The 27,117-nt window shown below is 40.7% G+C and overlaps 2 protein-coding genes across 2 annotated transcripts in view; one reads left to right on the top strand and one right to left on the bottom strand.

The window, feature by feature from the left end:
- Positions 1-27,117, bottom strand: part of Spindly (spindly) — a 243,722-nt gene that overhangs the window by 128,893 nt on the left and 87,712 nt on the right. The window lies entirely within an intron of this gene.
- On the top strand, positions 22,741-23,799 carry LOC135712266 (uncharacterized). The gene has a single exon (XM_065235222.1). It carries the CDS (start codon positions 22,741-22,743, stop codon positions 23,797-23,799), a length of 1,059 nt encoding a protein of 352 aa, XP_065091294.1.

The following is a 27,117-nucleotide window of genomic DNA, read 5'->3' as shown; positions in this document are numbered from 1 at the left end:
GAATGAGAGCTTAAGTCGCATGATGAGAGAAGAGTCAGAAAGAACTGAACACGAACGCGAGGAGATTGAGGTTGATGACGCTGAAAATGGGAACGAGTTGGAGCAAGGAACCGAGAATGAGGGAGAGTCAAGGAATTCATTAGTGGAAGTAGAAGGTCACAAAGAAGGTGAAGTCGGTGACAAAAATACCGATGGTACAGGAAAGGATGAGCAGGAGAAATTGGCTGCTGAAAATCGGCGATTGTTAGTAGTTGTTAGCCAATTGCTTCAACGTGTTCAGGCACTTGAGGGGCAACAATCGAAGGAACAATTACAGGAGAAGCATGCCAAAACTACCAACAGCACCCAATTGGAGGTTGCGAAGATTCCAGCAAAATCCTCCCAGCAGAAACCGGATTTTCTTGCTTGGTTGAAGGAACGGAATAGCTCTTTGGATAGTTCGAGAAAATCAACGGAAAATAAGCAGGTCGCAGCTAAAACCAGTCAACCGGGTTCGTCTCAGCAGGAAAGGTCGAAGTCAAACAGCAACCGTTTGCCGGTGCACAAGTGGACGATCCGATACGATGGCATGGACAACGGACGGAGACTGAACGAGTTCCTGAAGGAGGTTGAGTTCAACGCTCGTTCAGAAGGATTTTCTGAGGATGAATTGTACCAGAGTTCACATCATCTGTTCATTCACAAAGCCAGAGCGTGGTTCATGGAGGTGAATGGAAATTGTGAATTAGGGTCTTGGAAGGAGTTAGTACGAGAATTGAAGAATGAATTCTTACCGATCGACATCGACTACGTGTACGAGAGACAAGCGTACAACCGGAAACAGGGCACCAAGGAAAAGTTCCAGGACTATTACTTGGACATGGTCCGGATTTTCCGAGGTATGTCATGTCCCTGGGATGATAAGCGCAAGTTCGATGTGCTCTTCCGCAACACGCGTGAGGACTGTCGTATCGCCATGCTTGCTGCCAACGTGAACGATGTCGCTAAAATGAAAGAGTTTGGTAAGAAATTTGATGCGATAAACTGGCAGGTATATCAAAGGAGGGACAAATTCTCGACAAGACCGATTCAAATAGATGAAGTGAATCCGCAGCGACCGAATTTTCAGGGTAGACAGGATAGGTTTCGTCAGGATAGGAGAAACGAAGGTGGTAATTTCAGGCAGGGTTTCAGTGCAAGAAATGACAATCAAGGTTCCTGGAAGCAACGCCCTCCAGCTGACCAACAGAAAAATAAGGAAGAATATAGAAAATACGAAAAGCCGAAACCAAAACCAGAAATACAGAGGCAGAAAAGCCCAGCTCCAGGACCGAGCGGGACTAGTGCTCTGCAACGGATCGTTAAGGCCTACATTCCTATTAAAAGAGGAATGTGCTTTAACTGTCACGAGAATGGGCACAGCTTTGAGGAATGTCCCAAAGAGAGAAAAGTATTTTGTGGCCGATGTGGATTTCCGGGATTCCCATCGAACAACTGTCCGTACTGTCAGACAAAAAACGACCAGAAGGCTACTCAGTGAGGCGAGCCAGTCTTCCAGTCGATGCTACAAGTCCTCACAAAGAATCCGTTTTAAATCCTCCAGGAATACTGAACCAACTCGGTTACGAGAAGGTGGCTGAAGAAAACTCAGAAAGTGAAGAAATTGCTACAATCGTCACTCTGAGCAACGACTCGAGACCATTTGCGAAGGTGGAGATGTTAGGGATTTCTGTGATCGGATTGTTAGACAGCGGTGCAGCGAGGACTATTTTAGGTGTAGGAGGAAAGAAATTGGTTAGTGCTCTAAAACTTAAAGTTAAACCCACGAACATAAATCTGAGAACAGCAGCAGGTCAGGAGTTAGAGGTGATAGGATCGACGGACATTCCAATTAGTTTCAACGGTGAAACAAAAATATTACCGGTGCTGATTGCTCCAAAGCTGAGTCGTAGATGTATTCTTGGCTACGATTTCTGGCGAAAATTCGGAATACGTCCAACGTTTAACCAATCCGTCGAATCCCTTGAAGAAGACATCCACAGCAACCTAGAAGAAGAAGATCAGTTGAGTGACGATCAACTTCAGCAGTTAGAGGAGGTGACAAAGTTGTTTCTAGTGGCTGGTCCAGGAAATTTCGGTAGGACGGACCTTATCGAGCATCGGATCGAGCTGAAGGAGGAGTTCCAGGGAGCGGAACCAGTCCGGAAAAACCCGTACCCTTGGAGTCCGGAGATTCAAAAGAAGATACACCGTTCCGTGGACAAAATGCTGCTGGACAACGTCATCGAACCGTCTAACTCTGACTGGGCCCTACCAGTGGTCCCAGTGAAAAAGAGAGATAGTGATGAGGTCAGGCTATGCCTCGATGCGAGGAAGCTCAACGAGCGTACCAAAAGGGATGCGTATCCTCTCCCTCATCAAAACCGAATTTTAAGCCATTTAGGACCTTTTAAATACTTGTCCACCATTGACTTATCCCAGGCGTTTTTACAGGTGCCCCTGGAAGAAGGATCCCGTAAGTTAACAGCATTCTCAGTTCCAGGAAAAGGCTTATACCAGTTCACTCGTCTACCGTTTGGACTCGTAAACAGCCCGGCGACCTTAAGCAAACTCATGGACCGTGTACTAGGGTATGGTGCCCTAGAACCTTTTATTTTCGTTTACCTGGATGATATTGTAGTGGCAAGTCATACGTTTGAGGAGCATATCCTAAAACTGCGTGAACTCGCGATGCGTCTCAATGAAGCAAATTTATACATCAATCTTGAGAAGTCAAACTTCTGTTGCCATGAACTGCCATATTTAGGCTATATTTTATCCCGAGAAGGTCTTAGGCCTAACCCGGATCGAGTCCAAGCGATCCTGGGATTTGAGGCTCCTAACTCGGTGCGTTCATTAAGAAGATTCCTCGGTATGGTTAACTACTACCGTAGGTTCATCGACAAATTTAGTGAACTCACTGCACCTCTCACCGACTTGCTTAAAAACAAGCCGAAGAGAGTGCAGTGGAACAACGCAACAGAAGAAGCTTTTAAAGCCATCAAAGAGAGGCTTATTTCAGCACCTGTGATGGCCAATCCAAATTTTAATTTGCCATTCAGCGTCCAAACAGACGCAAGTGACACAGCAATCGCTGGAGTTCTTACGCAAGTCCAAAATGGAAAGGAAAAGGTCATTGCATACCATTCCGAGAAATTGAAAGGTGCGGAGCTGAATTACCATGCCGCAGAAAAAGAAGGCTTAGCTGCCTTGCGTTGCATCGATAAATTCAGGTGCTACATTGAGGGTACACCTTTCACGTTGATAACGGATTCATCAGCGTTGACCTTTATCATGAAGGCTAAGTGGAGATCGTCGTCGCGACTGAGTAGATGGAGTATAACCCTACAGCAGTACGACATGGAGGTGAAACACAGGAAGGGGAAGGACAACATAGTACCAGATGCTCTATCTCGATCCATCGAAGCTCTAGAAATAGAGGATGAAGGCGAGTGGTACATAAACCTCTACCAAGCAGTGGAAGAAGATCCGGAGAAGTACATCGATTTTCGTGTCGACAGCGGAAAATTGTATAAGTTAGTTTCTGCTAAGTCGGACGTTCTCGACTACAGTTTTCAGTGGAAGGAGTGCGTACCGGAATCTTCACGTTCACGAGTGATGAGGCAAGAGCATGACGAAAGCTTGCACATTGGCTTTGAAAAATGCTTGGAGAAGCTCAAGAGACGGTACTATTGGCCGAGAATGAGCGCCGATCTCAAGAAGTACGTCAAAAACTGTGAATCTTGTAAGGAAAACAAACCATCGACAGTCTCAACAGCACCAGAAATGGGACAGCAACGAATCGCATCCAAACCGTTCCAAATCATCTGTATGGACTACATTCAGTCGCTACCGCGGAGCAAGCAGGGAAATGCACACTTATTGGTCATTCTTGACCTCTTTTCTAAGTATTGCCTGCTTGTCCCGGTAAAGAAGATTTCGTCTAGTAGTCTGTGCAAAATCGTGGAGGACATGTGGCTGCGAAAGTTGTCAGTACCACAGTACCTGATCTCGGACAACGCAACGACGTTCCTGTCCAAAGAATTTCAGGAATTGCTAAAAAAGTACGAGATTCAGCATTGGGCGAATGCTCGTCACAGAAGTCAGGCGAACCCAGCGGAGCGCTTGAATAGGACCATCAACGCGATGATCAGATCATACGTCCGACAAGATCAACGTCTGTGGGACACTAAAGTGTCAGAGATGGAGTACGTGCTTAATAACACAGTTCACTCGTCAACTAAATTCTCTCCACATCGGATCGTATTCGGAAATGAGATCATGACCCGAGGGTATGATCACCGACTAGAGAGAAACGAGAAACTTACCGAGGAAGCTCGAATGGAGAGGATGAAGGGAGTGAATAAGAAGGTGTGGGATATGGTCAGGGAGAATCTAAAGAAGACTCACGATAGTACTAAAAAACAATACGACCTGCGTCACAAAAGGTACTCACCAACATTCGACGTAGGGCAACGCGTATACAAACGGTCATTCCGACAGTCTTCAGCTGGTCACGACTACAACGCGAAGCTCGGTCCAGTCTATGTTCCCTGCATCATCGTCGCCAAGAAAGGGACAAGCTCGTACGAGGTTTCCGACATGAATGGAAAGTCCCTCGGAGTATTTTCGTCGGCAGATTTGAAAGCGTAGGCGGAGGAGTAGCAAACATCTCTCGATAAAGTTTGTTCCTGAGAAGCGGGATGCCCAATCGGTTGATGGCAGTCATTCCGTTAATACTTCATTTGGAGGACTAGTCCGATACCATTGGTATAATTCCATTTCGAGGAGGGAACAAATATTTGTCCAAAAGTGCAGCTGCAGATGCACCCATTCAGAAATGCTTGACGTCATATGACGCTCGCATTCAGTAAAATCCTAGGAAATCGTAGAATATTTTTAATAATTTGTTGGTAATTTTTAATGTGTTTTATTAAATTAGTGTAAAATTCCAGAATTAGTGTTGGAAAATAAAGAGCGTAGCTTGAAAAGTTTGCACATGCACAAAAATGCATTCTACCAACTCGCAAGCAATCTTGTAATCAAGATCATCTAATATTGCTTCGCAAGTGGTCGATGAATGCTTTGCGTGGGGTGAACTATTATTCGCGCGTGAAAGGTTAGGCAGCAGTGAGCCATGATATTGAAACCATATCTTCAAATAAACCACAACACCATAGGAGGAACATAAAACCAATTATCTTTGCACAAACAATAAACGGTGCACAATAGAAACCCAAAAGGTACTTACCTGAAATCGCATGCGTTCCTCGTGCATAGCACTACAATGAGCTTTTAGATGCGAAATCACTGAAAACTCAGCACTTCAAGAGTTATACAACAATTTAATGATCATTTGGCCAAACTTTCGTCGACGAAACGTCATTAAAATGATATACTGCTCTTAGTGCGAATTTTCTAGAATTTTCGCAGCTAAAACCACATTGCAGACTTACCATCTTTTAACAATCATCACATTTGACAGAACATGGCTGACAGCTCGATCTTCCCGATTAATACGCACACATATAGATCAATGATAACGTTATCACGAGTAGGTATAGTAGATCGGCCGATCAACAGTGAACTCCGACACTGTGAAATTTGGCTTAGTATTAAAGGAAACGTTTGAAACCGTACTCTTGTGCGACTTTGTAATTTTGTGTTTGTAAATAGAAATTCCGGAATTTAATTGTATATTTTATTGCATGTCTTAGATATAGCATGCGAATTTATTTTAATTTTTTTTTTTTTTGTATTTCAATAATGTAATTCTTTTGTTTTAAATATTTTTAAATTGTATCTCATCAAGGTTGGTCAAAAAAAATAACATTATTGGGATCGCTGGAGACCGGAATCTTACGATGTTGATGGTCAGTAGCAGGTTTTACCTCTAAATTGCGTGGAGTTGGAAAATCCAACGATGATACCTTATGACCCCGACCCATAACAGTGTTAAAATAAAACGCTCTTCTTACCCAAGTGGAATTGTGAGCCTGATGGAGTGATATATCGTGTCAAAATATTGTCAATTTCCTTGTAAAAAAATAAGTGACTGTCAACGATGTTTGTGAATATTCAGGTTCAGAGGTACGTGTTAAGTTGTCGAAATGTTGAGTGTGGAATTAAAAAAATATTAGCTACCCTAATATTTTTACCCGAGCGGGGGGAGAGTGTAACAAGTGTAAGTGTTGCGTCCAAGATTGGTGAGATTAATCGCGTGTAGTTTTCGTATATTTTGTTGATTTAAATCCAAGAAAAGGTTTAACTGTTTGTAAAAGGCAAAACGTCCCAGAATCCCCACGAACGCAGCCAGTAGGAGACACTTCCCTATAAATTGTAGGACAATGAAACTAGCCACCACCAGAGGACGCTGTGTGAAGTCATGAATGGACGGCAATAGGGGTGGCGTAATGGGGGCCATTGCGTGGAGAATTCGTGGCACGTACGACGGTTCAACGGCCACGGTTCGGGGTCAACGTTCACCAAGAGGCACAGTCATTAGCCTGGTGATCTTTGCTGACGATAGTCGCAAGAAAGCTAAATATAGTAATCAAGTGGAAGTAAACGATAAATAGAGTCAAGTGAGAGTAATCTTCGTGGAGTGGAGTTGTGGAGTTAAACAGAGTAGAGGAAGTTGCCACGTACTGTTACATCCAGGTAAATACCGTCACCGAAAAACACCGAACCAGCCCCAACCGTCACCTAATGAGAACCGTTCGTATGCCTAACTAACCGCCATTTCGAATTCTCCATCGCGCCCACAGGACCTCGCGGTTTTACCGTAATATCTGCGTACTCAACGTATTTCTCCGGAGTCGACCACGCCAATCGCCAAGGTAGTGTGTCCGAATCGCAGTTCGAGAACCTGATCCCACAGCTACAGTGTGCGCCACCAATCCAGGCAAGCCAACTTACCCTTGTGGTTCGTTGAAGCCTCGAGTCCGTCACCATACTCGAGGGGCGTACGGGACAGGTAGAGGCGTCCACCCCTGGACCAAGAAGCTGTTGCGGTACCAGACGAAGGAGAGGAACGACGACGACGGCAGTGGCAGGTGAAGGGGCCCCGAAGACAAACAAAGAGTAGTGCTAGCACAAGGTAGGAGTAGTCATCTAAGGAAGTGGGAGACCGTCCGTGGAGTGAGTGTCAGCGAATAAAGTGGGAGTTTGTCTTGAGTGAACTTTGAGTGTTTTCTTGGTTCGCGGAATTATCACGAGCGTGTGCCGACCCTGAGGCTTGGAGACGGGGGTCTCATCAGTGCTGGGAGTAACACCGCACTGGCACGTTACACAGTAACGTGTAGAAAAGATGATCGATAGTAATCTCTCCAGTTTAGTTTGCAAGAAGATTGATTGACTTGTGGATTGGAACAGTTAGTTAGTTGCCTTTATCAATGAGACTTTCAGCCTAGGGCTGGTTCGTCTAAAAAAAGGGATTATTGGTTATGAATTGGGACGACCACGAAATTTGGATGGATTAGATTGAGCATCGTGACCAACTCAAAAGGTCATAGATAAGGACGATAACAAGCACTTCTTCTACCATTGATTGGATTGTGATTGGGAACGACTACAAGTGTAATGATCTGATTTCAACAAAAATGGTGCCCAATCGCAATTATTTTAGAGCTTTATGATAAGAGACGCTCTCTAGAAGATTGACTATATTGTGGATTGGAACGACTGTACGTGTTTGCATATTTCAATTTGAGCTGTTTAGGATTCGCGCATGAAGATAGGCTTGCTTGCTGGATCGGGATGATCTCAAATGTTAAAGGAGATATTTCGGCTATGCCAGAATCGATAATGAGTTGCATGCAAATATTCCCTGCGAACAGACACTATTACAGTGTTTACATAATTATGAAATGCTGTCCACACAAAGGCCAACTGCCTGGATTACCTGTAATTGTCATTGTAATGCATTTTACTATTTCCCACATTGTTGTCACAGCTAAATCCCATCCCCAGGTATGCAGTAAATAATACTTGGATTAACGAATGGAAAAATTCATTTATGCTAATTTTCCCCCTAACTTTTATGACAAAATCGTCAATGCATGGACAAACATGGAATCGATGATTAAAAATGCAACCCCTCGGCTATAAAATTTGCAACTCTCCCTGGTATCCAACCATTAAAAAAAATAACCAATGGATACTTTTTGCGCCAAATTTGTGCATTCATCCCTGCGCTTGACAGCCGTCCGACGTTTTTCTGTTGCCGTTGCCATATCGTCCATCGCCTACCTACCTCTTTTATTCGTTCTTTCACTCACAAATTACAGATCGGTGTGATAATAAAAGCACAATTACCTCGTAAAAATGCCGCCACCAACCAACCAACTCTGGGCCACAGGAGTGGGAATCGAGGCAGTGAAATAATGCGAAACAATGACAATCGGTGCCTACTTGTGTGTCAGTCCGGACCGGAAATATTCCTGCGCCTCCGGGGAATGTACGTACAGAGATCTTCTGGATGGAATCCCGAGTTGAAATGAATGTAATTTGAGAATAGATATGATTTGGTTATTTGAAAATAGATCGCTTGGACATTGGATCGGGAGCATTTAATGAGACCAGATGGGGTAGTCACCAAATAAACCCTGAGCCTTCTGCACTTTGTACGTAAGCAGTCCCTCGCGGTCCTTGGCTCTCTGAACGAAAGACTTGGACAGATTCAACTTTTTGGCCACATTCCTGACCGAAGCTTTGGGATTCCGCTTAAACGCTTTCACGACACGCTTGTGCTCCTGATCACTAATAGAACATCCATTCTTACCGCATTTCTCCTTCCGTTCGATGCTCAGAATTTCGTAGTAACATTTAATCACACGACTCACCGTAGCCACTATGGGGAAAGTGGTGGTCAAAAATCGAAAAATTGACTTGCTTTGAATGACGTATCTTGTAAACCATTTGATAGCCAGATAGTTCAAACCTAGATGCCCAAAATTTCAGCCCTCTGTGATGAAAACTCATTGCGCCACAGACATCAGACTTAGGAAAATTTTGAAAATTGTAGAAAAAATGCATTTGAAACAAATGCAATTTTCTCAGCGAATAACGGTCTAAACATTGAATTTAATACACCGTTGGAAAGCTAATTGTTTAAACTTTAAAATGGGTATGTTGATAAGGTTACACGGTTAATTAAAATTGGTTAAAAATGGGCAATTATTGAAAAAAAAAATGTTTTTTTGCCGATGTTGGACTATATCTAACGAGCAGGGCCGAGCAGTCTCAAGAGACTACCACTACATTTTAGTTTAGGGTCTATACTATCTGCGGAACAAGGATCCAGCTGCGTATAGCTGCGTATGAGCGTCATTTTGGCACAAAGTCGTAAAAATGATTTTTTAAATGTTTTTTTTTTGTTAATTACATATATCGATTATACGAGCATTAACCAAAAAAATCGTACAAATTAAACACTGGTTGAAAAGTGGAACTGTTAAATGTCAAATTTGGTCTTAAAAATGTTACACACTTAATTATTATTGTTGTTAAAAATGGGTAAAAACAGACCGAAAATTATCATTACATATAGAAACCGTATCTACCCAACTGGACTAAAAAGTTCAATGTTTTCACGATAACCTTTTGATATTTTCAATACATAATAACCAACGGATAAAGAAAGACCACTACCAAAAGGAAATTACCTGTTCGAGTGCCATTTTACAATTTCTACCCACTAAACTTAGGTAAAACAATTATTGATGTTACCTACTTGCATTTAAAAGACGAGGACAATATTTTCAAATCATGAGTTTGTTTTCGGCTTTAACGCTAACAACATGTGTGTGCTAACAACAATATTGTGCAGTAGTTTAATCGAAAATCTGAAAACAATTGCTTGTGATAATAGGATCATAGGAGCATCGTGTTACTTTTTGATCCAAAAGAATCTCAAGTAGTCAATGCAACAAAAGCATTTGAATATATCAAGAAAAAATATAATATTGATCTTGCCAAAGAAGAACAACTTCTTAAAAAGTTGAAGTACGTAGCACTACATTTTTACAATGCGTGGCAAAAGGCTCACCGCCTACAAGAGCGCTTTGAGAAATACAATAAGGATTGGCTCGATAGTCATTTGGAACTTGCAGAGTACATCGCAGAAACACCTTCAACGTCAACTGGCCATGATGGACGCGGACGTCCACAAAAACAGTTTGATGAGCTTAGTGATAGAAGTAAGCGAAGGAAAACCGATGAAATATTTGGCGGTAATGTTGGCACTATAGAAAGGGCTCTTTTACTCACAAGACAAATTGCGTATAGACATGGGGATTCAAATATGGTGAATTTGATTGGCCATGCTCTCAAAAATCGAGAAAGTGCATTTAAAATGTTTACGACTCTCAAAGATTCGCATGGAATGATGTCACCTGAAGAGGCGTTCGAATATTTTTTAGACTGCCATTTTTCTAAATATGCATATGAGCAAACAGTGAAAAAGAACCCATCAAGATTTCCGAGCTACAATGTAATTAATAGTATGAAAAAAGTATGCTCACCTTCAGCCGAGTCAATCGAAGAGTCATCATCAAAAATTCAGGTAGACATAAATATCCACATATTTTTCCAGTACACCAACTTTAAATGTTTCTTTCTTTTCAGGTCAAATTACAGGCACTCATGAATCATACAACAGAAAGAATCATTCAAATCATCGATGCGGAAATCGTCCAACAAATGAATATCAACGATGGCACAGAGCTAGTGCTTTTAAGCAGCTAGGGTATGGATGGCTCAACAGGCTATTCACAATACAACCAAGCGCTATCAACGCCAAATCAAAAAGATGACAGTGACGTCTTTTCAGTGACAACTACTCCTATACAACTTTATTATAAGAACAACAAGAAAAACATTTTGTGGCATAATTTAACACCCCAAAGCATTCGGTTCTGTAGGCCAATTATGCTGGAATTTATCAAAGAGTCAAAAGAGATGGTGCTTAACACCAAGAGATATATTGAAAATCAAATAAATCAGCTTGTTCCAGTAAAAATCCAATTATCGAATGGTGAATATGTTTTGGTTGATTTTATTTTCGTTATGAGTATGATCGACGGCAAAGTTCTTAATTATGTAACTGATACATCTTCCATGTCCAGCTGTCCAATTTGTGGAGCTACTCCGAATGCAATGAGTGATATAGAGGTAATATTTTTTTTTTTTTCAAATTTTAAGGGCCATAAAAATAACAATGTTTTTTTTTATACTTTACAGAAGTTTGAAGCAGGATACGATTCGAACGAAGATGCTCTGCATTACGGCATATCTCCACTGCACGCTTGGATGCGATTTTTTGAGTGTTTATTACATATTTCCTATAGGATGGAAATTAAAACGTGGAAGATCACGAAGGATTTAAAGGCCAAATATCTTGAACGGAAAAAACTCGTTACTCAAAAAATGTACGAAGCGTTCGGAGTACGAGTTGATCAACCCAGGGCAGGCGGAGCTGGGACCAGTACAACAGGAAATGTGTGTCGAAAAGCATTTACAACTCCTGAATTACTTTCCAAAGTTTTGGATATCGACGAAGAGCTTATTATTAGATTTCGTAATATCTTAATAGTAATCAATTGCCAAGACCCGATCAATCCTAAAAAAAATGGATGACTATTGTAAGGATCGGCGGTATCTTAATTTGTATGATTGGTATAAAATTCCAGCAACAGTGCATAAAGTACTTGCTCACGCTGGAAGCATAATAATCCATTCACCTGCTCCTCTTGGCATGTTAGCTGAGGAAGCAGCAGAGTGCCAACATAAACTACTAAAAAAATGTCGTACCCATCATGCTAGGAAAAGGTCACGAGTTGATAATCTACATGACGTCTTTATTCGAGCTATGAACTCATCTGATCCTTTGATAAGTTCAATAAATCTAGGTAATAGAATCCGAAAGCAGGTATCACTTGAATATCCAGATGTTTTACGGTTTAGCGACTTTGCAGTCAATTTAATTGTTTGTTTGAACATACTGAGAGGTAAGCACATATCATCGGTAAGAGACGTGTGTGTGAGAAAATTTGCGAAAAAATCTAAGTCCCACCGGTGCCCTTAGATTTTTTCGCAAATTTTCTCACACACACGTCTCTTACCGATGATATGTGCTTACCTCTCAGTATGTTCAAACTTTCCTATATCCAGATGTTGTGAAATCACTTTTAGTATTCGAAGATCTTGACAGCTCTGAAAATATAAACACTGAAGGCAATGCACTAGATGCATTAATGGATGATGTTGAACAACTGGATGATGATTTTGGTCTTGATGAAAATGTAGAAAATGAGTAGAATTGCTTGTGAATTTAATTTAGTTTTAAGAGAAAGTTATTAAATAAATTTTATTGTGACAATTAGTCAAAGAAAATTATGTTTTATTTTGTAGTATATTCATCCCTGCAGTATAAAAAATGTAGTTCAACTTAGTTAACGATGTTGATATGTGTTCAGTAAAAATAATGGAAACATAGTAAAAAAAATAATCCTTTCGACTAGCTTTAATGATTTATTTCTCGCCTTGAGTATCATAACAGCATAACTGCATTGATCAATTTGTCTTCATCGATTTTCTCTTTTGTTAATAACTTGACCAAATCGAAGCCGATCGACGTGATTTTTTTACTGACGGAAAAGGATCATAACCAGTGCTGCAAAATTTCGACACTAAAAACTGATAATAACAAAACAACCCTGGTCACTCATTTCAGCAGAGAGTCACCATCAGTAGCAATCAATATCAATTGTCAGTGATATTACTATCAGTAACGACGATGTGCAGTTTTTTCATTTGCTGAATTACTATCGAAATCAAATTAATTTAGCAAAACAGTTCATAGAAGCATCAAAGTGAATACAAATCATCATCATTATCAGCCTGGAGAACAATAATGTGACACAAAATGCGCAAATTCACAGTTTTTTCACCAAGGGAATCTTTGTCACTGACAAAGAAAAGAGTGAGATTTTGACAAAGGAAATTTTGATTTTAAGTTCTATCAGTGTTGGTGCTGAAATGAATTTTGTCTATATCCACTGAAGTTTTCTCAATGAAAATGACAAATCGCAGCACTGATCATAACATCTTGCCACAGTCCAAAAATTGCGTCGATCGGTTTCGGTTTGGCCAAGTTATTAACGAAAGAGAAAATCGATCAATGCAGATACGCCCTTATGATGCTAAAGGCGAGATTTGGACGGAAAAAATATTTTCAGTAGAGGGGAGGTTCGATAGACAAATAATTCTTCATCAAAATACCTGATTGGTAAAACAATATGTACTCTTATATCACATATATAAAAAAAAATGGGGGAGGGGTCAGGTCTTGGCTAGGAGGGGGGGGGGTTCCACCTCCACCTTTCCTATTTAATCTTATGCGCAGCAACCTTATTCTAGTTTTGATTTGCATTTGAACTGTCCCTAAAATTTAAAACAAACTTTCAAGTTTATTGTTCAGGAATAAGTAGCTCATTACTGGGTTTAATACTAGTTACACCTTCCGGATGCGATGAAAATACATAAATATGACTAATTTTATGCTTAACTTACTATAATACCATAAAAAAATGCGGAAAAACCAATAAAATATTTTTGGCCACCACTTTGTATGGAGCCGCCCCATAGTGGAATGGTGGGTTCTGATGCGTGTTACCCAGAATCGCACCCGCACTGTGGACACAAGCAGCTGCATCCCAGAATGGAAGTTCTTGCGATGATAATAGTCCAGGACCAACTTGGCCAACGGATGACGGTGACACAGGATTATGGTGCCTTGGCTAATCAACCTCCTACACGTAATATTCCATCGACGAAAATAGGGTTGAGCTTGTTTAACTTTGACGACGGGCTGATAGACTTTCCTTTCTCCAACGCAGCGAATTCCATCGGAAACGATTCTCGTTGTGCCAGTCGAACCAGCACTGCTAGTGCTTCTTCGTGCTCAGGATACGATAGGAAAGCAGTACGCCTCTCATCTCTATGCTGTGTATTATGGACCAAAGATCGAAATTTTTGCCTACTTGAGAAGAGAAACATCATATATCGCCTGCTAGGAGAAATAGATGAGAATGTGAGAAGCAAGAGAATATTATACGCTCACAGCAGTTTTCGCGAGAAAAGCAACTGCGATTTATTTTTTTCGGAGAGCATTAGCGGCAGATAAAATGGTTTCTTTTTCAGTGAATTCTTGATGCCGATAATGATTTTTCACCTCTTTCATACACCTGAAAAATCACTTTCCGCTCGCAAACGATGCACAGAGGAGTAACTGGAACAAAAACCTGGCCAAAATTATATTCACTGGTTTTGAGCAATTTTCTGCTAATATATATTAAAATATTTAATAATAATAGGTTTTTAGACTTCTGTTAACTTTAAATTTTTAAAACCATCTACTTAGCAGTGCATATCTGGCCTTTCATCATCCATACTAATAAAATAAGTAATGGGTTTTGAAAGTAGGATTTTTTTTTTATTCTTCTGCTTAATATAAGGATTATTTAACAAACAAAAAAGTGAAGAAATTAGCCAAGAATCATTGCCCTGAAATAAAAAAATTATAAAAAATAACGAAAGTTTTAATAACATAACTTGCGATTTCTTACGTTCGATTAGTTAGAATCTTTGTATTGAATATTAAGTAGTTTGCGGTTACCGTGCACAGATTCTGCTTTATTTTCATTCGTTATCGCCAGCTATAGAGATTAGTGACGTTTAACGCACGCACACTAGCGGGAGCAACGCCGTGTAAAGTTGTTTATTATTTTCCACTGGCTAACCTAAAAAATGTATGAAAGTAGATCGGTCAAAATGAGTTTGACATCGATTTGTTATGTATTTTCCTCAGATATTCACTAACATACTCTCACATATCGCACCAATACAACCGGACATGAAAATCTCTATGACGCTCTGCTAGTTTAGCTTGAACGAACCTATTTGTATGTAAAATCGAATGGGTAAATGTGTGTGTGTGTATGAGAGAGTATTACAACCAAATGGCACTCGCTAATTTTCAAAATTTACAGTTTCTACATGAAAAGTGAAATACTTTATGGGGTAAACGGTCTGTGATAAACATTGAATTACAAGGCAAAGAAACCTTACTCTAACCTTAAATTATAAAAAATAAACATGGTTTTTCTAACGTTACACTCCTTTAAGCTAGTACATCAATTGAGGTACTAGATTTAAAAACTTAGCAACATTAGTAAAATGATGCTGGCCATGGGTATCAAACCGGGAGTAGTTTACTGAAGTGTAATTTTAATCTAGTACCACAATTGATGTAATAGATTAAAGAAGGACAGAAGTATTACTCGGTTAGTTTGTCATAGGTATCTGCAGAAAACCGTTGTGCTACGGAAGTTTTCTAGAAGTATGACCTTATAAAGGGATAAAATTTTGCCACGAAATGATGCAAAACATGCCATTTTCAAATGGCTCGCAATCGCCAATCCGGATGACTCCGGACGAGATTCTAATGCCAATGTGTTCATAATAACGTGAACTTTCATTCGTCCATAGATTATATGATCTGATCGCGCAAGATTCTACAACTTTTTCAAGTCTGAAACAGCACAAAAAAGCATAAAAAATACATTTTTTTCATATTGTTGAAAAAATAAGACATTATTTAAATTTAAAGGTTTTTATCTCATAACTTGTTAGAAAATATCCCAAAGTACCCATTTTATTATAACACTTACCTCTTGTTCAAATTGTTTATATCTGGTAGGCGTAATTATTACATGGTTACTTTTTGGAAAACAATAAGCTTCGAATTTCTTCAGTTTTTGAACACGTCTCAAAATTTGTAAACAAAATGTAACGTTTTTATTCCGTTGCCACTTTATGCTGCATATATTGAAATATATAAAAAAAATATAGAAGCATGAAAAATCAAGAAAATCTTGTTTTCTTATTTTGGCCAGGTTTTTGTTCCAGTTACTCCTCTGTGCGATGATCCGAAATTAAGAACCAAAACAACAGTTAGGGCACATCCATAAATTACGTAGAATCTAAGGAGAGGAGGTTTCAAGAAACTTTCAACATTTGTAACGGACCATGCATAAGGTACAGAAAAAAACTCCACGAAGGGGGAGGAGAAGGTCTAAAATTGGTAAGAAAATTGCATCGTCATTTATGGATGACCCTTATGATTTGACAGATGCTATAAAAAGGAAATAAAAAAAAATCTGCCGGACTGGTGAACAACAATGAAATGCAAACAAGTGAGGCTATGTGAAATCGTTATCCCTTTTGTTCTGCCGCTGTTTAAATGGATAGCACAGTATAACGTCACACTCCGTCAACAATTTAATCAGTGGAAGAACAAAAGGGACAGCGAATTCCCAAGCCTCGACTGTTTACATCACATTGGGTTGGAATCGACCAATTTGGGGTGCTATTTTTTTTTCGCTCTTGGTAGTTTTCAGAGCCAAATGGGTGATGAAAAAGAATTTTCGTTGGTTTTTGAAGAGAGATATTTTCGGATTATGTATGAGAGAGGATAATGAATTATCGCTGAAAAAGGAGAGATGAAAATGTGAACGGTTCACTACTCACCGAAAAGTAGCTTGAGTGAGGAAATGCTTATCGTGCAGCTGAGTGAGAATTTCTATCTCTGTTATGGACGAAACGGCGTATTCTTGCGATCAATCGGACCAAGCTTCAAAGCTGTAATATATTCAATACGTAAATTATAACAACCGGTGAACACTCGTGTTTATTTCAGTTACCGTGGAGACGTAATTTGTGATTAGCCCCGGTCCCTTTCAAATTGTATCATTATTTATGTACGGTCCTTATATTTTAAATGACGTTTCACATTCATCTAGTGATGGCCGATTTTCATTCGAATAATCGATTAACGAACCGAAAAGTAAAATATTTGTAATCGGTTATATCATGCCGGTATAAGCATTAACATCTCCAGAGGATCATTACCGATCGTTTTAAACATGTGCTGCGCTCCATTGGTAGAAAAATTGCAGCACAGCGAACAAAAAAATAATCGATTAGTTGTTAATCGAGTAATTAAAAAATGGGACATCACTGATTTTGGTGTGATTGTTTTGATAAAAATGAGCGCAAAATTTCATCTCTACCGAGGGGGCAGCAAAACCACAAAATTACCTTGCATACGGGGGGTATTCATTGGATGAAAGGGACCGTGAAAGAGGACACTAAAATAGAAAGTTTTTCTTCCGACAGTTTCATCTTAGTATTCATCTTTGCTTTTACTGTATCGTAAATTTATCTAATTAGCCTGATTAGAATATAATTGAGCGTTGCCTTTAAGAATTTAACTTTAATTTTCCTTGTGTTTATTCGTTTTTCCACGTTTGTGTTTCTTCTGTTTTTTTTTCCTACCTTGTTATGACACAGACCTGATGGTCCATATTAGTGTTTCTTTTGATTCGATTTTTATACTGCCTGTGACGTTTGAGAGCAACGTCATCCGTTGTACTCTCCCTGACGTTTTCGCTGACAGGTCTTGGGTGATACGGAACTCACCCAGCTACCAAACGAGACTGCCCTGTGGTTCCGTTACATCAGGGAAGTACTGCCGAAGTTCAGAGAAGTTCTGTCGAATTTCAGGGAGGTTTTGCCGAAGTTCAGAGAAGTTTTGCCGAAGTTCAGGCAAGTTTTGCCTAAGTTTAGGGAAGTTCTGCTGAATTTCAGGGAATTATCTAATTACACTAGTTTACAAATAAAAGTAAAAAGAAAATAACTTCAATGTTTGACCTATAATTCTTATGTACACTATTAGCGAATTCGTTTATTATCGGGGTTGGAACCAGTTCCAATCCAGTGCGAAACCGAACTTTTTGTCAGTGCGAACCCCAACCTGAGCTAGGTTTTAAAAACAAACGAACAAACTGACGTTTGTCAGAAAACAATCTTGATACCCGATTCAGGTTGGAACTGAATAATAAACGAATTCGCTATATGTTTGTTTTGATTCGCTATGAAAGTTTGACAGATAAAATGAGGGGTTCGTGGATTTTCCTATGTTTCGAGGGGTGCATCAATTAGCTTGGGACCGATGAAAATACCAGAGCTGAGCCAAAAAGTTGAGCACGTTTCTCCGAGACCTTCTAGTCTTAGAGTTACCTCTATGGTGCTAATCGATTTGCTTGGGATCAATAGGCTAGTCAAGTAGTGAGCCAATTTAAAATCGTTAGTTTCCACTGGTTGGTAAGACCGTGCCTTTTCCGTGGATCATTTCCTGTTTTCAAGGTAAATTCATGTAAGTTATAGTCGCTTCCAGTTCAGCTAGAGATTCCGGTGAGTGCTGCTTGAAACCAGTTCCCTACTCTAGGATCCTAAGAACCCAGTTCAGCGGAAATCTCCAAAACGATTTTTTCTCAATGCACTAGCACCACACAGAAAAAAAAGTTGTTGAATATTACATCCAAACTGCTGCAACCAGGTCAATCCATCGGTTGTGTAATATTACGTTGTACGATGTACATCGATTTTGCGAACAAAATTACATCCATTGATGTAATATTGTATCTGCTTTTTGGTATTACATCATTATTTCATACATCAGCTTGAATTACATGGATCGATATTACATTTTTGTTTTTGCTGTGCACCTAGTGAGTTAGTTCCTTTTGTTCTATTGAGCAACTATACCGAAGACCTGAACCATTATGTTCACTGAAAACGAAACTAACTCAGAAAGTGAATCACTTTTACTCAGTTGTGGGTCATTTTTACCCATTCATATGGAGAAATTTGTACAAGCGTAGGTCACACAGCGCATGAGTAGCCAACTCACTTTCTGAGTAGGATTCGTTTTCAGTGTATTAATTTTTCAAAATATCAACAGTAGAAGTGCTGTCCTATTTTTAGTTGAAAGGTCAATGGTTCAAGGATTTCATTGCAAAACTTTTCACTTTTGTGAGCATTTGTATCGGCAGCCATAGTCATTAACGGACAACTCGAAACAATTCACACCGTCAGACACAGAAATAGCGATGGTGGTGACCACTTAAATTACCCCACACCGACTGAAAAAAAAGTGAACCCCAAAAAACATCGGCCTGTCACCCACAAACACACGCACACAAAGACACCCTTCCCTCCTGAATGGCTGCATCCCGTGCAACAACAGCGGCACTCAAAGGATATTTTAATGGCGAATTAAACATTTATGTCACATTGATACAGTTCCGAAAATACGGTTTCGCATTGTCGGTCGGTCTCTGCGGGACACCCTTGTGAATTGCTGGCGGCTGTCATTGGGGAGAAAAAATAGTCGAACAGAATAAAAAAAAAGGAATAAAACAGTTTCCAACAGATGAACACGGTGCGATGCGGAGAATTGGATCCATTTTTTTTTTCAGTTATATTCAGTGCAAATGAACTACTGCACGGGGAGTGCGAGTATTGATATTGAAGAGGAAAAATACTCAGCTCGATGCGTGTTGGTTGTGCGGCGCACAATGAGGTTCCGGGAAAAAAGGGAATTTATAATTCATATGATTAAATTTTTAATTCCATTCAATTGAATCTGTATTCTGGGCACGGAAGATAGGTAATGCACATTTTATGACAGTTTCAATCCTCCTGTGAATGGAAACCAGATCAAATATTTGCGGCATTATTATGCAATTGAACACAGCTGCATTTATTTACAATTCAATTGAAAACGGCATCCCTGTGGGTATCGAGGCAATCAAACAAAAACCCAAATCCTGTCGGTGCACTGCTTTTGAAATCAACCATATGTTGCACCACGACATCTTGCAAATGCAAATAAGTGCCTTTTCTCAGACTTTGCAAGCTCCAAAAAAAGGTCAATGTCACTGCAACACTTGTCTTATTTGAACGCAGCATGTTTGTCCCATCAAACACAATAGGGTCGTCCTCCAGTTGCGACGCAAAGGTACCATTTGCGACCATTGCCAACGTCGTTCAACTCCATTCCTTTTCCGAAACCCATTAAACTCATTAAATCTACCGCAGCAGCGATGGACCAGATGATCATGACGAGGATGACGACGACGACAATGTCATTCCTATCATTAGAGAAGAACGACGAAACACGCTTACTGCCGCCGGCGTGTGTTGCATGATTTCCGAATCCTCGTCCGACGATGGAAAGCAACCCGAAAAAAAAATGGTTCAATTAACTGGAGCATACCATCGCCACCAAGAAGGGTTTCCGACCAATTACATGCTCGCTCGGTAGCAAAATTGTTGGCCTTCCAAAAATGTGAGGACCAAATTAACACTCATTATAAGTTGCTCGTTTGAGATGTGCAAGTTAGATTCCTGTTGCGTCATTAGTGTGATTGCGTTTCCTGGGACATTTTCGATGAGATTTGGAATGCTTCAAAGTGTGTTCCAAGATCTCATATTGGTGTGAGAAACTAGCTCCCTGGTTTTACCATTTTAGTCTTCCAAACTTGAGCAAAGGCAAAACCTTTAAGTTGTCCCGACAAGTCCTTGACAACCTCTGAGCTAATCGATGAAATCTTCTAGACTTGCCTTCAAAGATCTCAGGGCGGAGCCTGGGTATTCATTCGATTTGAAAATTGAGTCTTCGGGTTCTCTTACCTGGAGCATGAACTTCTCTGGACTGTTCCTTGAAGTTCACTAAATAGACCTCAGAAGCTCTCAGCATATTACTTCGAATACTGGATCGTGAGCTTTCCGAAGATATCCGTGCCAGTGATGAGATTTTTCATTGTCATTGAAAGATTTCTCTCGATATTGATAAAAAAAAATTGACATCGGCGCTGGAAGAATTGATTCTCGAAACAACCTTCGTCCAAATCTCATTAATTTTTTCGTCAAATTGTAACTTCGTGCATTTTGCGTCACATTATTGTTATCCAGCCAGATGCTTCCCAAGTAACAATTTTGGTTTTATAAAGGTTCTGTAGACCATGATTTAGACTTGTAGTATGCTTTAAAACCTCCATAAAACTAGCAATGTTACTTGGGTTGTTAACTTTAAAGGGTTCATGGAATTGTGTTGCATACTTCATTTACTGTCGATACAAATTTAGCTAATAAAAAAAATACTGCACAAGTTTGTCACTGACAGGATTGTCACTGACAATTGACATCGTTTCCCTTGAAGATGACTTTTAGCTAGAATGAGCGTTGGTCGCAACTCAATATCGTTTGTATTGTCAATATCGCCGTGTAGGGTCAACGTTTTGCAGCACTGCTCCGTGCCTTCTGAATTCCGAGTTCTTTAAATAAACAAAAAGGCGAAAGACAAATCGAATGAAGAAAAGGTCTATACGAGAGAGAAATGGTTAAACGAACAAAATATCAAATGGAGAAAAGGTCGAAATGGATAACAGGTTGAATGAACAGAAGGTTGAATGGGCAGAAGGTTGAATGGGCAAAAGGTAGAATGGGCAGAAGGTCGAATGGGCAGAAGGTCGAAATGAATAATAGGTCGAAGGGTCAGAAGGTCAAATGGGCAGAAGGTAAAATGGGCAGAAGATTGAATGGGCAGAAATTCGATGTTCAAGTAACATTACAGTAATTTTTATTTGGGGCAAATGGTACCTTCGCCACCTACTGAGTACGGTCCTGCTCATCGATGAAGTCACCTGAACTGATTCTGGAATTTGCCTAGCGTTTTAATCTTTGATATACCTTTGAAAGGCTTCAGTCTAGTTCTAAAGAAATGGGAATCGAAATGGGAATGGAAATGGGAATGGAAATGGGAATGGAAATGGGAATGGAAATGGGAATGGAAATGGGAATGGAAATGGGAATGGAAATGGGAATGGAAATGGGAATGGAAATGGGAATGGAAATGGGAATGGAAATGGGAATGGAAATGGGAATGGAAATGGGAATGGAAATGGGAATGGAAATGGGAATGGAAATGGGAATGGAAATGGGAATGGAAATGGGAATGGAAATGGGAATGGAAATGGGAATGGAAATGGGAATGGAAATGGGAATGGAAATGGGAATGGAAATGGGAATGGAAATGGGAATGGAAATGGGAATGGAAATGGGAATGGAAATGGGAATGGAAATGGAAATGGGAATGGAAAAGTCCATTCAAATATATGACAAAAAAGCAGTTCCAGGCAAAATAACGAAAAAACCATAAATTTTGAAGCGACCTTGACAAAAGGTCGAAATGGAAAAAAGTTTCAACCTTTTGGCCATTCATCCTTTTGTCCATTGATCCTATTGTTCATTCGAACTTTTGTCCATTTCGACCTTTTGTTCATTTCGATCTTTTGTTCATTTAAACCTTTAGTGCATCTAAGTTCAATTCGACCTTTTGTCCCATCGAACTTTTGTCCCTTCGACATTTTGTTCATTTCAACCTTTTGTTCATTTGACCTTTTGTTCTTCTAAGTTCAATTAACCTTTTGTCCATTCGACCTTTTGTCCTTTCGACCTTTTGTTCATTTCGACTTTTTGTTCATTTCAACCTTTTGTACATCTAAGTTCAATTCGAACTTTTGTCCCATCGAAGTTTTGTCCCTTCGACATTTTGTCCATTTCGACCTTTTGTTCTTCTAATTTCGATTAAACCTTTTGTCCATTCGACCTTTTGTCCCTTCGACCTTTTATCCTGCAATCTTTTGTTCTTCGACCTTATGTTCTTCGACTTTTTGTCTTACAACCGAAATCAGAATGTAAATTAGATTCAAAACCTAATTGGAAATCAGAATGAAAATTTAAATGGACATGGAAATGGACATGGAAATGGACATGGAAATGGACATAGAAATGGACATGGAAATGGACATGGAAATGAACATGGAAATGGACATGGAAATGGACATGGAAATGGACATGGAAATGGACATGGAAATGGACATGGAAATGGACATGCAAATGGACATGGAAATGGACATGGAAATGGACATGGAAATGGACATGGAAATGGACATGGAAATGGACATGGAAATGGACATGGAAATGGACATGAAAATGGACATGGCAATGGACATGGAAATGGACATGGAAATGGACATGAAAATGGACATGGCAATGGACATGGCAATGGACATGGAAATGAACATGGAAATGGTCATGGAAATGGACATGGAAATGGACATGGAAATGGACATGGAAATGGACATGGAAATGGACATGAAAATGGACATGGCAATGGACATGGAAATGGACATGGAAATGGACATGAAAATGGACATGGCAATGGACATAGCAATGGACATGGCAATGGACATGGAAATGGACATGGAAATGGACATGGAAATGGACATGGAAATGTACATGGAAATGGACATGGAAATGGACATGGAAATGGACATGGAAATGGACATGGAAATGGACATGGAAATGGACATGGAAGTGGACATGGAAATGGACATGGAAATGGACATGGAAGTGGACATGGAAATGGACATGGAAATGGACATGGAAATGGACATGGAAATGGACATGGAAATGGACATGGAAATGGACATGGAAATGGACATGGAAATGGACATGGAAATGGACATGGAAATGGACATGGAAATGGACATGGAAATGGACATGGAAATGGACATGGAAATGGACATGGAAATGGACATGGAAATGGACATGGAAATGGACATGGAAATGGACATGGAAATGGACATGGAAATGGACATGAAAATGGACATGAAAATGGACATGGAAATGGACATGGAAATGGACATGGAAATGGACATGGCAATGGACATGGAAATGGACATGGAAATGGACATGGAAATGGACATGGAAATGGACATGGAAATGGACATGGAAATGGACATGGAATGAACATGGAATGGACGGGGAATGGACGGGGAATGGACAGGGAATGGACGGGGAATGGACGGGGAATGGACGGGGAATGGACGGGGAATGGACGGGGAATGCACGGGGAATGGACGGAGAATGGACGGGGAATGGACGGGAAATGGACATGGAACGGACATGGAATATTGTATGCCTCTTGGCAATATTGTATGCCTCTTGGCAATATTGTACGCCTCTTGCAAGAAAGTTTCCCACCAATTACGTTGACGAGATACGTTAATTGGCTTAAATGACAAGCTTTGATAGTTCGTAATTTACTTGACATCGGATGAAGTTAGACTGCATACTACCACTAAGCGTTTGACACGTCCAAACTATGCCATCACCAAGCCACAATCTTACGTAACTGTATCGGTGTAAAAGCGTGTACTTAGCGCCATCGGTAATCATCGGTATCGAACCATTGAACCCAACCGTGTACCGCGGGCATAGGGTCGGAAATTAGCACCCATCGGACGCCCATCGGGCACATCAACACAGTCCTAGCCTGACTTGGCGGAAAGTGAGGTGAGCTAATCGCACTAAATCAATATCGCGGGCCCTAAAATTGTATAATCACCGTATTAAAGAGCGCGATGGCGGTGGCGGAAGAGGCCGAACTGGCAGGACGGGTGAATTCCGATCGATAGCCTATAATCGAACCACTTAAACCGAAACCTGGGCGGGCTGGGCGAAGGTGGTTCGCTGCTGGACGGCTTCAGCCAACTCGAGCGAGTGAGGAGAAGTCGATTTCAATATCATAATTAAGCTGAAAGCCTTCCCGCCTATATTGCTACGGATTGATGTCTTGGTGGTGAATTTGATTTTTGGTCTGGCAGATGAATAATATTGAGGAGGATAAACGCGGAAAATGACCTCTCTTTCTCGAGAAGCCATTGGCAGAAATTATATGGCAGAGGCCGATCGAACCTCGCACGTAGTCATTAATTCGGCCAGATTAATCAAACTGTTGGACGGGGTGCCATGGTTTGGGGAGTTCGTTTAAAAGTTATGAGCAGCGATTTAGGTTTAATCTGGCAACACTGACACCGAAAGGGAAGTTCCCGGCAGACTAGAAGCCGGCTGCGCATTCAAATTTCGTTGGCAAATCCCTCGAGCGCGCGGCTGTCAAGATTAATGCCATTGAGATAACTCGAGCGCAGATCCTTGCCAGTGGGTAGACCGACAACCGAAAAGGTAGGGGGCATTTTGAACTGGAATAAAGTGCTAAATGGGGCGTCCGCCGATGCTGCTGCTGTTAAGACCTTTTGTTATTAATTAAGATAAAGAGAACCGATCGGTGGCACTCTTAGATGTGGCCTCAATCAGCACCGGAGAACACCCGGCCAAGATCGTCATCTTAAAAGCCAACCAACATAGCCATATTGTGTGATATGCAAATGCCGAGCTGCTCTGTCTGAAATTTCAAATGACCAACAGCAACGGAGGGAGAGGATGTTGACCGCGGCTAGCTGGTCATCGTCGTCGTCGTCGTCGTCGGTTACCCCAGTGTTGGGCTCTAATCGAAAAGATGTGTTTAGTCTTACAAAGTGGCGCACATTTATCATCGCCCAGGGGTGATTTATCAAGCTGCGAGTGGTAATTGGGAAATGTTACATTTCTATTAGTGTTGAAATATTGATGGCGTACACCGGGCATGGCATGGGTCTGCTGTGGTTTCTCCTCGGCCTTCTCCCGTTGGCTTTCTGCAGGTCTGGTTCGGTGGGTCGTCGCTCTGTGTTTGGGTCCAAGCGAGAGCAGGTGTTTAAGCCAGCCAGCACCGCCTCCATCGTCGTAGGTAGGTATCTGTGCACTTCAGGTTTTTATTTATGGCCGGGAATAAATATTGTACTAAAATACGCGCTAAACAGTCGAAGATAAACATATCACATGGCAAGTGTTGAGGTTAATTGTGAGATGGTATTCCCTCTCGAGCAGATTGGGTCGGAAACACCTGTCGCATGCTTGGGAGAACAGTGTTTCTACAATCCGTTACTTGATATCACCTATTAGATTTATCAGTTACGAGTTCATTTTGTTGCAATCTGAGTTTAATAAAACTATGAGTGCATGAACTTTTCCTTGTGTTGTTGCATTCGATAATGGTTATACATTAGCTTTCACGTAATCCGCAATAGCACAACAAGCATGCTTCTAACTTCAATTTTTCCCAGACATTGAATTATAAGCACCTAAGGAAGACAACCCCATCTTGCTTCAATTTCTCGCTCAAACAATAAATTACTCCCTCCACAGTTCTGGACTAGTTCCTAATCACCTGAATGCCACCAAGATGCAACGACGTTCCTTGGTGCGCATCGGAGCAGGCAAATGATGATTAATTTAATTAGAGCGGACGTAAACCCCTCTACTCAAGAGAAGATGCACTGCACATGCCCTACCCTGCCTAAAATGGTTGCATGTAGCTTGTTCTATACGTTTAAACTGGTACCACTTCCACATCGCAGTCCCGACCAACACGACCAACTACGGATCGGGAAACTGCCTGCCACAGACACACAGCGTTTAATAAAACACTTCATTATTTATAAATTTCTTCGCACCAACTCCTCCGCAAATCTTTGGTCTGGTTCCAGTCGGCCTTTAAGTACCTTACCTATATATTTCTCCCTATATTCCGGGACGACGGACCTTTTCTCCGTGATTCGCTTCGCTTCACCTACGCGCGTGCATGACCGCGGCGCGAAGATTCACGACTCTTGATCACAAACTGGTCCAATTTCTGTGTCCCGTACACGAGTATCGGTTGGCGGTTGATTGTACGTGCGGTGCCGGGGAATCGAAATCGGAACCGTGCCGGAATAATAATTTATTGCTCGGCAGGACTCGGAACAGCTCGTGGATTATTGCTTTGATGGAAGACCTGGCCACGCAGCGACGGATTGGGATCGTATATAATATTGCATCGTTTGAATTGATTCAATATCACTCAGATGGAACAGTCAGTAGAATCCAAAAGTTCAAGGTGTTTGGGTCCAAAAATGTCCGACTCTTCTAGACTTTCTATGCTTTAAAAGCATCAAGACTGGCCCCACGAGCCCAATTCCAGTGAACAAATCATTTAATACCCTCAGGCCATTCTCTTCACAGGGCTGTCAAGGTAAGTTTGGAGCTGGTTACTCACTGATTTGTCATATGTTCGGAATGTACACACAATTTAGTTCTCTCTTATTATTGGGGAAGAGGTCAACTGATAAGCCGATATCGAAGCTAGGATCTCTCTATTGACTACTAGGGTACGGTTTAAATGTATGTTTGTTTTCAGTTTAATGACCTTCT

Source organism: Ochlerotatus camptorhynchus, unplaced genomic scaffold (assembly GCF_037179485.1).
Source record: "Ochlerotatus camptorhynchus isolate MF236.1 unplaced genomic scaffold, CSIRO-AGI_Acam_v1.1 ptg000467l, whole genome shotgun sequence".
NCBI lineage: Eukaryota > Metazoa > Arthropoda > Insecta > Diptera > Culicidae > Ochlerotatus > Ochlerotatus camptorhynchus.
The sequence above is the reverse complement of the archived record's forward strand: the minus strand, read 5'-3'. Positions and strand labels throughout refer to the sequence as shown.

What these genes read in the sequence shown, in the direction of transcription:
- LOC135712266 (XM_065235222.1), top strand. Translation starts at nt 22,741, where the DNA reads ATGGACATGGAAATGGACATGGAAATGGACATAGAAATGGACATGGAA.